Consider the following 13,784-nt stretch of genomic DNA (forward strand, 5'->3'; position numbering starts at 1 on the left):
TAACTCTTAAGGAGGTAGGATGCCAACCACTCTAAAGAACTTCAGCAATATCAAATAGCATTTTATCTGTGTGTTTGTCCCTTAAGTGTAAAAGAACTGGGTTTTACTTACATTACAACAATAACTACAAGATCCAAGCAGTTCCACGGATCTCGAAGAAAGGTAAATTCATTCCAAACAAATCCTCTTGCTAGTACTTTTATCAATATTTCACCAGTATATATGCCAGTAAAAAGATATCTGAGAAGGAAAGTGTATATTAAACTTATAGAAATAAAAATATTAATGAGATTGAGACGTATTCAGACACATTTCTACTTTTTCTATGATTTAGTCACTGGATAAACATGAAAGTAGAAAAGGTGAAGTAAAATAGGACAAGTTACATTACTTTCAGAAACATCATGGGAAGATGCCTTCCTGAATTTTAGTAAGATTTCCATGTAAATCTATAATCATAAATGTTTACATAAGCATACCATACTATTACTGGATGAAGAATAGCTCACATTTCTTTATAAAATTTTTTTAATACTGTGTTTATGTTCTAAAGCAGGCTGGAAAATTTCAAAGCCTCGATATTGTGGCAAAACAATAACAGCAAAGACCTAAGTTATCCTGTAAAGATTGCACATTTTATAAATTTATTCTGACAAACATTAAACAACTGAAAGAAATCCTATATATAATTAAGCTATCATTATCACCATACTTACCTCAAAAAACAAGAGGAATTAAAATTATAGAACCTTCGAGGCTCCAGGCACATTTTCAATACTTAATTCTAGAACATTAATTCAAGTTATACTGGATACAATTCATAGTTACAAAAAGTAACACATCATCATAAATAGATGGCTTCCTAATGTGAACAACTGAACTAAGGGTGTCCCCAGGACACAGCAAGAAAGAACGGAATTAATATTATCCCTTTATACTTTTTGTATGTGCCAGCCATAACAGACACTCAGGTTATTGCCTTAGATTGAGAGATATGAAGTCAGAATCCTGCTGCACAGTCTCTCTAAAAGGCTTAATCCTTAAAAGGAAAAATGGGGCAACTTTCTATGTTACACCAGATGGTAAAATTAGCCAGCATATAGAAAAGGGCATATGGTGTAAGCCTCTAAGAAAAGGAACTGAAGCTCCACAGAAGACTGTGTGATGTAATAATAATAATCATCCTAAATCTTCCTCAGAGGTCTGTCTGAGAATTTTCAAGCGCCAGAATTAGTTCACCACATTATTTAAATTTTTCAGTCCAGCATATCCATATCCCTTGAAAAAGAGCACATAAATGGCAACTGAGATACTTACTCAGTCCAGCTGAGTCCTTCTGGAAGCTTATTTACAGCCATGGAAGCACAATTGAGTATCACAGTACATGTAATAAAGCCAACAAATAATGTGAATAGTAAGTTAAGGAAAAAGTGTTATATTATAAAACAATGAAGTTCAGAATAGTTGCTGATTTACACACACACAAAAAATATAGATATTCAAATAATTACTTTGATTCTGAATATGCTCAGGACTTTTCATGTGTTTTCCAAAGAAACTGATGTCAGATCAAACTTCTGCTCAGCTGGGTAAACTTCATGATTTAAAAATAAGAATGTATTATCTGCTTGTGGAGATAGTTTTGGAAGTTAGAACATTAGTGGGACATAATATGTTTGACAGAAGAGATAAAGAGCATAAAGAAATGAATAAAATGTGAGTCCTCTGTTGTTTACTGTTATCTGAAAGTTTAGAAACCTCCCTTTCTTCCCAGCAGGATCATGGAACAAAGAAAAATGGGACACATGCCCATAATAACTAGGGGTTTTAAGCCTATGAAAAACAGATGAAAAAGCTTAATTATCAATAGCCAGTGTTATTCGAAACTGGGAGTCCATATAGACATTCTTACAACAGACACATATGCTCTGCCACAAGTTCAGAAAACTTTCTAATTTTATGTGACAGGCAATGAAAATATACGTAAGAAAAAATATCTTTTCATGAAAGTTCACCTGTCAGCTAGTAAGAGTGTTTTTTTTTAAAAAAAACCAAACTTTGGCCTTAAATTTAGGGTTTATCTGAAACTGAACAGCAAATTTAGTAATTCATAATAGAACACACAATCAAAGTCAGCCATAGGTTCCCATTAAATGATCTATTTCTACAAATTAGTAATTCCAAATGAAAACAGATCTTTGGCAGAAAGAGCACAAATTACTCAGCCTATGGTTTTGCACCTGCAACCCTTAACATGTTTACATTCTTCATACTACATTTATAATTTTGCAAAAAGAAAAAATGGGTGCTCTTCAGAACTTTATAAACTTAACTGTGAAATACATTTATTAGGACAACATCAAACTTTTTCAGCAAAGCATTGCTGTAAATCACTTCCTTCATGTTTTAATAACTAGGGAGTCCATTTTTTATTGGTTTATTTTTTTATAAATTTAAGCTGGTCACCACAGTAGAGAGTTAGAAAAAGTCCTGGAAAAGGTCTAAAATATCAGACAGTAGCCTCTAAATGTTGTTTCATAACAATATCTGCAAATCTGACTTTAAATTTGAGCTTTTTGACATTTTTACTTCTACCAACACCATAAAAATATCTTAGATGTTGTAAAAAAAGATTCAATATAACTTTTTTAAAATCTCTATCACAGCCACATGAGATTACATTTACATTTATATGAACAGAGGAACAAAGGACAGAAAATGGTACAGTGTATTTTAAAACTGAAATAAGAGAAACCACTGAAAGGATATGAATGGATCAATATTTTAATTGCTGCTTTTCTTACTGGATTAAAAGGACCAACTACACACAACGCAGGCGTGGCTGTAAACCGGAAAATAGTCCTCCTTTTATTTATCACCATAAAAGTCTATTAAAAAAAAGATTCACAGTATATGAAATATTTTAATGAAACAAAATTTTTTCCCTAAATTCAATGTTTCGGTTTTTAAATCTACATCTAGAACTGTATCTAACTGCAATTATGAGTGAAGCTTTCCTACATTCTTACTTGGAGTTGTGATCTGATCATACCACATTTTGAAAGAAAGACGTCAGCTATGTAAAAGTTCATTATTGCCTACAAAGAAGTAGTAGTAATGGGAATGAATTTGAAGAGCAAATGATCACATTCACTTGGTCAAAGTAATGAAAGAATATTATTCTGGGACTGCAAGAATGGTTTTAATCATACTTAAAAGTACCTTACTCTTAGACAGTTTTCTAGGCTACAAAAGCTTATTTATAAAATACATATTGTGTAGGACTGCCATAATCCCATAGAGCCAAAGCAAAAATTTTAATTTTTAAATATCTCTAAACTACGAGGTAACCCTGTAAAATCCCTCTAAGCTACTTTAAGGTCTATGCAGCTCAGTACTTTTGCCACATGAAGTAAAAATGAAATCTCATAAATCAAAAATACAGTTCACTAACTTTTCTGTAAATTTCTTCAACTGAATCAGCCTTAGTTTCTCTTCATCAAGAATATCACTTTAATTACTTTGAGAAAAAAAATCCCTGGAAAAATAAAGCTTTCTGCACATTATCTGATTAAATTATTATATTCCAGTGATTTGATGGTGTACATAAAAGACAGCAACACGAGACTGGATGGAACCTTCTGCTCTTCAAGTCAAGTCCCCCTCAATTGCAAGCTATCATACAACAGACATTTCATTTAGAAAGGAATTCCTAGCGCATCTACTTTGCATACTCCTATAGGCAACAACACAAACCACTTTTCAATAGCATGGAGTATATGCAATATAAATATGGTAGAATAAACAAAGATGAGGAGACATAAAATAACAGAAAATTAATTTACTGTAATGCAAATATATGATTTGGATAGACAGAGTACTGGAAATATCTTGAATATGTCTCCCTTAATTTGTATAACATTTTTAATTCAGCAAAAGCATCTGCAGTAAGTCAGCAATTCCAGCGTGATTACTGTTTGATAGGCACTGTTTAAACCACAGTGATCTCAGCCCCACAGACTCCATAGAAACTACTCTGGAAAACAAAGCATCAGTTATCCCAGAATATATTTCCTATCAAAGTGTACCTATCAAGTGTATCATGTTTTCATAATTAATTCTGACTGCTGACTGGAACTTAAAATACTTTTACATTACATAATGTGGAGCATACCTTAGCACTCCTACTCAAAAAAAATGCTAGCAATGTTTGAAGATCTGTCTACAGAACAATCAAAAACCAGCATCTCCTGAACAGAGCTTTTATTACGTCCTAAGGGTTCAGCAGACAAAATTAAATAAAAAAATGTTTTTGAAAGCTTTAACCTTGTGATCACTGTAGTATGGATCAACATCTTCCAGCGGTTCCCCAATGAGCTCCACAGGAAGATCCCCATACAGAGATGGCAGTTTTTTGCAGGTTTTCAAATCAAGCTGAGGAGTAAGCTTATCTTCTTCAACTCCTTGGTCTTTATTCTTCCCGTTAACTTTGGCTTGAAGCTTTTTTTTCTTAGCAATTCTTTCCTCAATTGCTGCCAAGGACTCAGGGGTGAAACGTCGAAAGCTGTTAGTTTCTGATGGCCAAAACAAGGGATCCATTTTTCCTTATATAAGTTTGTTTCCAGTGCTAGAATTAACTTAAAAGAGAAAACTATTGACAATTAAAAAATAACAGCAATAACAAACAACTTAAAACTAATACCCATTATTTAAATTATTTATTCCCTCTGTGAAACCCTGTATGAGAATAGAACAGGACAGAGTAGAGTAAAGTAGAGTAGAATAATTATAATTTCAGTTGGAAGGGACCTACAACAACCATTTATTCCAACTGCCTGACCATTTCAGGGCTGACCAAAAGCTAAAGCATGTTAAGCGCACTGTCCAAATGCCTCTTAAAACACTGGCAGGCTTGGAACATCGATCACGTCTCTAGGAAGCCTGTTCCAGTGTTTGACCACCCCCTCGGTAAAGAAATGTTTCCTAATGTCCCGTCTTAAACCTTCCCTGACACAACTTTGAACCATTCCCACGCATCCTATCACTGGATCTCACCTTCCTCTTCATGTCCCTTCCTCAGGAAGCTGCAGAGAACAATGAGGTCACCTCTCAGCCTCCTTTTCTCCAAACGAGACAATTACAGAATCATAGAATGATGTGGGTTGGAAGGAACCTTAAAGATCACCTAGTTCCAAACCCCCTGCCATGGGCTGGGACAATCTTCCACTAGACCAGGTTGCTCAAAGCCCTGGCAAACCTGGCCAAAGTCCTTAGCTGCTCCTCACAGGACATGCCTTCCAGCCCTTTCACCAACTTTGTTGCCCTCCTCTGGATGCACTCAAGGACCTGAACAGCGTTCTTATATTGAGTCCCAGAACTGCACACAGTACTCCAGGTGAGGGCACAAAAACGCCGAACACAGCAATATAATCACCTCTCATCTCTTTTAACCAGCTGACTGTGTTCTGTTTGATGCATCCCAGGATATAAAGCAAAACCAACTAGAAGCACATTCATTTAGAAGAAAGGGTAATGTAAAACAAAACCAGCAAATATCAACAATTGATTCTGGATCCACCCAATATAATTCAAGTTGCAGAAGAGATACTGTTTTCCTTTGCCTTTCCAGATAGGAAGTGACAAAATCACATCTCTGTCAGAACTCCAACAATCACCTAGTTGTTTCTCTCTGTAGCAGGTTGTATTATCAGCAGCCTTGCACCTTAGTTACTGGACCTCTCTATTTCTTGCAACCAGAAGTTAGTTCCATATCTACCACCCCTGCTGCTTACATGGGATCACAAAATCGTCTAACTGGAAAGGACCCTGAGGCTCATCAGCACCTTCCGCTGGTCAAAGCAAGGCCAACAATGAATTTGGCTCAAAGCTTTGTCCAGCTGAGTTTTGGGTACATCCAAGGAGATATTTATGGCTTGTAGTAAAAACAATAGAAGAAATGGCAAGTTTTACCTTACTGGTCTTGAGCTTTTCTCTCCTCTGATTCTGCTAATTTTTAGTCATGTTTGTGCTTTGCTCTTCCTGTTCTTCAGACCCTTAACTCTTTACCTTGTGCCATTTTGTTATGGCTGAAAAGTTTTGCTCATGAGACTTTTTTTTAATTTTGTTGAGCAGCAAACTGAGAATGTGGCCACAACTAAGGCTTTATCATAGATGGTTTGATGAAAGAGTATTTCCATTGACATTAAATAACAAACTGTATTAAAAGGTTTTATAAACCTAGGCCAAAACCAAGATGCAGTGTCTAGGAAACATCTGAGTTTCAAATATACCTCCAGATTTCCTGAAGTTTTTATAGGACATCTGTTGAAATTAATCTACCTTGACATGACCTATCCCAAGCATGCATATGTATGATGCATCACACTACAAAGTGTAGCATGCTGCTAGATATTTTACTGACTTTGTTGACAATGAGTCCTGCATACTTTCACACCAAGATCTGGTAATCAAGAACCCTTTAGTACCCAGTTCTCAAAAAATTACAGTAACACCAGGGACAGAACTGGGATAGCTGTTATGTTTAGTTCTGCTTGTGACCTGCCAGGGACCTGCACTTCCTCAAAACAAACTTCACTAGGTGATTTGATCTGATCAACCCTCATGAAGCTCCATACCTGCTAACTGTTATGCAGAATTTAAACAATCTAGACACCATAAAGGACCACTACAAACCAAATAATCAAGTAAATCTGGTATTGCCCTCCTCCCAACTGCATGTCAATAGGAAGATTAGTCTCCTAGAATTTCGCAGGTGCCTTAATGCACCAGAGTGTCTGGTTTTGGACATCTTGGTTATGCCTATTAGTTTAATAACTACTCTTTTCCATACATCAGAGGAAACAAATTTAATTATTATTAACTACTCAGATTATGATCCAAATCATTGGCATTTATATATGCTGATAGGTATGGGTCAATTCTGCATCCCATACCAGCCACGGAAAAGATAAATATGATGAAGCAACTCCACCTTCTCACATATTCATAAATACTGCAATTCTTCTGGGGATTAGCAGAGTACCTTCAAGAATTTATTTTCAATTATTCTGCCTGATCTTAAATCACTGACAAAGGGGAAGGGCAGCAAGGTAATGAGAAATACTGAAATTACTTAAGGCAAGTCACTGTAAGTATGCAGTTACTAATGACTTCCAGCCCAAATTCACCACATTATTTGCAGATGACAGCAATTTATATGACTGCAGTTCTCATCCACAAAAGATGAAGAGAAATTTGACCCATTACAGGATGACTTTTCCTTTGTGACTCATGTCAAAACCAATTGCTCCCATCTAATAAACATTTTAGGTCACCAATGAGTCTTTAAAACACATTTTTGATTGCCTGAGGTCCAGCTGTGCTACTTCAGTTTTGTTAGTGCACATGTGGACCATATTAGAGAATCAATACTCTCCTGTAATTACAGCTCTCTCCTTTAAATGCATAGATATATTTCTTTAAAAAAGAATATGCGACTACCTGGAGCCAGAATGATTATGCAATGATTTTGGTTTGGTTTAGGAGATTTGTTTGGGTTTTGGTTTTGGTTTTGTTTTTTCCTCCTCTGGGACTTTACAAGCAAGTTCAGATCTGATAAGGGACCACAACTCAGAGATCAAAATTTACCATGGTAACAAATTGGAAGTATATAATCAAAGAACTGTTACTCTGCAAAACCACACAGGCCCATTTCCAATCGAAAGCTCAAAAGATAAAGTGAAAATCAACATGTGCTTTTTTTTTTTTTTAATTTTTAATTATTCTAAGAAGATTAATTTTATCTTTAAAGCAGTTTTAAGCACAACAGACTGAGCTTTTAGGTAACTACACTGACTGTAATGAATGAAGCAAAGAAAATAGTTTTGGTAAATACAAACATTGGGTTAATATTAAGGATAAGCAGAGATCAAGAGCAAAAAAACCCTACACATCCCCTTCAGCAGCAGTGACTAGAAGTCATAATTGCACAAAAATTCACAGACAACGTGAGAGGTTTTCTTCAGAAGACGTGTACCAGCAATGTACGGCTCACATGGAACAACAGACTTTTTGGCCTTTCATCAACTGCCAAGCATTTATAGATCATGACTTAAGTTAGGAAAAAGAAAGCTCAGAATAAGGGACTGAAAAAAATCCTTGCAATACAGATGACTAAAAAATTTTGAAAATACAGTGACTACTCGAAATTCCTGAAGCTCAGCTAAAGTCAGCCACCTCATCATATGCTGCTGAACTAGCTGAATTTTTAAGTCAAGAGACCAAGATTAAGTGTTACTCTTAGAAATAATTTCAGTCTTTGCATTAGATAGAAAAGTCTCCCTAGCAAATGATTTCAGAAGGGAAGCTACAGAACAAGGGTTCTCAGAATTAAGCCAAAGTACTACTGAATGAGATTTCTTCTAGAAACTGGGAGAACAGAGTTGGGTGTGTAAATACAAGCTAATGTGGGGAAATTCTAGCAACACATTACCTCAAGTGTGCTGCTGAAGGGAAATACAGGGCTAGAATTGAGATCCATTCATTTCCAGTTCAGGATATGCATGAAATTTACATTTAAATTAAATTAAGACTTGCAAACCCTATGACAGGTTTTGATGTCTCTGGTCCTACAGTAGAGAGCGGTTCATCAGTAACAGGTACAAACGCACTGGTGGGACCTTCACTTACTAAAAGACCACTCTTTACAGGATCAGGGCTACAAAAATATTCCTTCAAATTCACCTTTTTTTATTTTAAATTAAAGGAGAAATTACTTATTTTTTATAGTTTGAGATGAACTGAATTCAGTGTATATAACTAGGCGTGGGTTTAGGTTAGTCTAACTGGTTTAAGGCTGACTTTGAGCACTGTGAAAATCACAGAGAATCTTTTTCCATCAAAACCCAAGGAATACCAGATCTACTGATGAAATTTACTGAACAAATGATCTGTAAAGTATTAGAAAGGGATGAACAAGTCATTAAATAAAATGGACACATGGGTACTACTATAGCACAATTATCTATAAAAATTTCTTAAGATAAAAGCTGTCTTTTAGGATAATTTTCTCTAGAATAGCAAAGTACTGACAAAAATAGTCTATTAATACAATGTTTCACAGACACAAGTTACAAAATGCTCACTGGGGTAATGACTAATCACTAAAGACAACAACTAACAGATTTAGACTTTTAGAATTAAAATCAAAATACAGATTCAAGCCCTGTATGAAGCTCCTGAATTTGGTTCCATTTATGTGAATTTCAGAGCTCCTTTCAGCTTGCTAAAAGCATGTAGAGTCCCTCTTATAGGGAGCAAGGTAACAGCAATCAGACTATTGACTATAAGATATTCAGTGGTCCATAAGAGAGAAATTTAAGCCAATAGAACTGCTTAGTAAAACACTATCAAAGTCAGTAAGGGGCATTTTTTGAGGAGGAGTTTCCCAACTGTAAGGTAGGAACATAAATAAAAATGTCCCTATTTGTGTTTCAATCCAGTTCTAGCGTGTATTATAACCAATTCTGAGTCTCAAATTATTTCTATCTGCTCCCTTGTCAATAGCCATCCACTGAGTATTTCCTGTGAGCACCTGGATCTGAAAAAATAAAGCGTAAACTATCTGTTAAGTTTGGTTTTAGTATGCATTTAGTAGATTCTTTCACATGGGAATAAAGAATAAAAATGCATCCCTATGGTAGGATTTTGTTTGAAAGCACAAAATCAAATAACTATCTACTTAACATAGGTCAAGAAGTATCTTAACATAAATAAATAAATAAATAAATAAATAAATAAATGATTAAGGCATGTAGCAATGCCTACCATGACGTTCATCACCATAGGACTGGAATTATTAAAATCTATGCTCCAGTCAGAGCCCTGTTCCTTTTTCAGTAGTTATCTACAGCGTTTCCAAAAAGCTTGTTTTGACCAATCTGTGTATTTGTCAAAATTAATTTTCAGTGGGCATTTACAAAACCAAATTTTAATAAATCTTATACACAGTTCAGACAATTATAATAACAAAACATCCAGAACCAGATATTTCCAAGTAGTTCTTGAAGGAGTACTTAGCCACACTTAAGTGCATATATCACATTCAATTCTGGTTCACAGAACAAGATGGCCTTTTCAGCTTTATCAACAAAATCAGGAGACTTTTTAGTACCTTAAAAATAAAAAAAAATATGTTAGATAGGCCATATATACAGAAACACAAAGATGTTATGGATGGATACAGTCTGTAGATAAAGACATCTTTTTTAAGGTCCTGCATGTGAACAAGGCATCCTAACTCCCATTACAATCAGTGGATATCTAGTGGCATGTATAGTCAATCAAGGCTGTAGAGATATTCAAATGACCAAAGCGAGACAGCTACTTTAAAATCATCTAAAATTCCGGTGACAGTGTTAACTAAATCTCCACTGACTGTAATGGGAGTTTAAACACCTAGATCACAGAGAGAGAGCTGCATTTAGACAGCTAAATATAGGTATCAATCTTGCACTGAATCATTCCATAGGTGCTAAAACTTTCCTTGCTGTTAAGCAGAGACCTCTAACACTCTGGAGTCACCTTCCTATATGACTCACAAGAGCAGAAACAGATGTCAGCAAAACCAATGCTCTGCATCAGCTATTTCAGATTTCAAACTTTACATTCAATCAGTTCACCATATACAACAGCAAAGACCAATCTGAAACTCTGAATATTATAAGTATCTCCAAGCTCATCATCACCATGGATCCACTAGACATGTATACTGTAACAAATGCCCACTATTAAAAATAATAACATATATTCCACAAAAAAGATGATTAAAAAAATCAATAAACCCACTATTTTTTATAAGTAACTCAAATATTTTTGAAAGAGATGAATCTGTTCATCTGGAAAAAGATGTTCATCTGCAAAAATTAAATACAAAGCAGCAGCTCACAGCAACACCTTATGAAATAGGCTAGAAATTCTCTCTTTTCTGTGTTGTAGAATATCTTGTAAAAAGCTACTGCTATCACCTACTCAGTTTCAATAAAGAGAAAATACTTCTGCTCTCTGATCACCGTTTTCTTCGATTTACCTACCAATATTAATCCATAGATTTAATTTGGTCCTTCCTAAAAGCAAACTTGGAAATTTTACTGGACTACTCCTGTTTCTAAAATACCTGGCCATTTCTTCCACCTAGCACTTTGTTCCCACTCCATGCCGCTGCCCACCAACAAAAATTTGATGTTTGGATAAATACCTACCAGTGTAGGTTTTTTTTAAATTAGATGTAGTATAAAAAGATATTCACAATATCAACATAATATAATAAAATCTATTCACTCATTGCCTCCAAAATCAGAAATATATGTAACAGGCTAGATTGTGAACTATTTAAACAACCTGAAAAAAATCACACACCAGTGTTTTTGTGAGAAAAACATTCCAGATTTGTGTAGGTAAAGAAATTTCACTATCTCAAGATAAGTACAGCTCAGATTAGAAAAGCCTGTTTGAGGACTAATGTGCATAAGCCAATATAACAAACCAATAAGACAAAAAGTAGTCAGTAATTAGTATAAGAAATATATTAATGTTTCTACTGCCACATTTAAACTAAAGGAAGAGCTGCATGTTTACAGCAATATAGTTGTTCTACATTAAAGGCATATTTTCTTATGTACATGCTACCTGTACCTAAAATAAAACCATGTGTGCACATATTTTTTACATATATATACACATGTATACATATATCTGAATATTTTGATCAAACATAGATTTAAATTAAGAAAATTAGCAATTGCAATGTCTCATAGTATACAAATATTTAGAAAAACCAAAATACTTACAACATCTCCTTCAAAATAAAAAAACCTTCACAATGCTTAAGCTACTTTCAGCTAGCTTGTATCTTCAAAGAGACAGAAAGTCTTCATTTTCTCACTTTCACCACTCTGTTCAAAAGAACATCCTAGCTACCTAGCTACCTCCCCTGCAGAAAGTTTTCTTTTGTATTGGGATGCCTGGGGGAGGGATGGAGGGAGGAGCTTGGTTGTTCTTCCAACAGCAATAAATGATTTTGTGATCTCACTGGGAAGACTGTAAAAAAGGAAAAAGTGTGTGCGTGATGCTTTTGAAGAATAATTACCTAAATATTAATCAATTATTTCCTTTCTGTTGAAATCATGGTTACATTTATTAAAAGGAAAGAGAGGATTTTTGCTCAATAAGAAATATCTATGTAAAACTGTATGAAAACAAAACCTGTCCTGTTCCACATTTCATTCTGAGGTTTTAACCAGCTGAACTTTCTGGCATACATTAAATACTGGCACAAAAATGGACCTTCATTAAAAGCTTTTGGTTAGAAATTAGAGCTATATATTACTGGGTTTCATTCTTTAACTTCTATTTTTTATCATTCCCAGGCTATGATGTATGTTCATTATACCTTACAAAGACAAAAGTCAAAGTCAAATACACTTTCTGTTACATACAAGATCAGAGCTCAAAATACATTCAATACCACATCATGATATAACTTCTGTTAAAACATACAAAACTTGTGTGAGCATAATAAAAATTACAACATTTATCCTCATACCTGAAATTGCCTATATTTATTTAAATAAAAACTATGTATAGAGCCTGTTAGCAACAGGTATTGAATAGTAACAGGTATACATTAATGGTAAGCCCTATTGCTAAGTACAGTTATTTCTCTTACAGTTACATTAACAGAACCCATTACCATCCAAAAAATTTTTTACTCTTTATTGGGTAGATTTTAAATCCTTCCTATAGTCTTTCCTGATGATAAGAGAGTTACTATGAGTTTTGCTGGAAGGATTGTACTGAAGGAACTACGCTGTCCTTAAAAGCCAGGCAGCTCTAATGCATGCAAACAGAAAAACAACTGTGATCAAACACTTTGCTTGATAGGTATCATCAGAAAAGGAAACAACTAAAGATTGTTTTAAAGAAATAAAACGCTAAGTGTTCTGTGATGTAAGCAACTATAAGCCATTTTAAGTCCCAGTGTAAGTTATTTTTCCAGAAAGCAATAGTATGTTCTCGAGACAAGTTCAATTAAGAGAAGAGAATTTTAAAAATCAGTAAAGCATCTTTCTATAATGGCACTATATCTGCTGTGGTCAAAAGCAGCCACATTTATAATACTGCACCAGCCAGTATCACTAAATAGAAAAAAGATCCTTACCTTGACATATTTTTTCTGCTGCATCTTCTTCATCAGTCTGTCCCTGAGAAAAAACGGGCACAGGGAGTAAAGACAGAGAAGAGTCCCAGTCCTCTGCCCTTTCTGCATGCTGTAATATCTATAGTCACAAGAGGAAGTCATGGAAAATGAGGATTTTTATCTGTAGCTGTTAAAAGAAAGCCTTAGGACTTGAAGCCAACAGCAAAATGCGTAGACAACTAACTTTTCTTGTGTTACTATGTAAAATTTACTTCATCCTATTAGGAAGGCAGTTTCTTAAAAGGGGGGGATGGGGCACAAAACTAGCTTCATAGTAAGAACATTGTTTTCTTCCCCGTTTCATTCATTATTCCTCAGTATAATGAAAAAAAGACCAAAAAAGCTGAAGTTTAAAAACAAAAAGATAATGTTCATTATAAAAATTACTAACTCTGTTAATTTAGTCACCATGTTCTTGACATGGATTTGTCTCTTCCATTAACTGCAAAGTATAGCACTCTTCTTTTTCCTTTTTATTGCCAGAGCCCAAGATAAATATTTCTTCTTGGTAGCATTAGTACACCACCAT

At 34.7% G+C, this 13,784-nt stretch overlaps 1 protein-coding gene across 1 annotated transcript in view; it reads right to left on the reverse strand.

Moving 5' to 3' along the window:
• Positions 1-13,299, reverse strand: part of LOC104363631 (sodium channel protein type 5 subunit alpha) — a 54,448-nt gene extending 41,149 nt beyond the window's left edge. Inside the window, exons 1-5 of the mRNA XM_033009717.2 lie at positions 13,217-13,299; positions 4,327-4,637; positions 2,770-2,888; positions 1,318-1,407; positions 112-240 (exon numbers count right to left, since the gene is read on the reverse strand). Coding sequence (XP_032865608.1) covers positions 112-240; positions 1,318-1,407; positions 2,770-2,888; positions 4,327-4,599 — 611 coding nt within the window. The 5' untranslated portion in view covers positions 4,600-4,637; positions 13,217-13,299. The remainder of the gene's footprint in view (positions 1-111; positions 241-1,317; positions 1,408-2,769; positions 2,889-4,326; positions 4,638-13,216) is intronic.
• Between the last annotated feature and the right edge of the window lie 485 nt (positions 13,300-13,784).

The sequence above is a fragment of the Tyto alba genome, unplaced genomic scaffold (assembly GCF_018691265.1).
Source record: "Tyto alba isolate M040663 unplaced genomic scaffold, T.alba_DEE_v4.0 Super-Scaffold_38, whole genome shotgun sequence".
NCBI classification, from domain to species: Eukaryota; Metazoa; Chordata; class Aves; order Strigiformes; family Tytonidae; genus Tyto; species Tyto alba.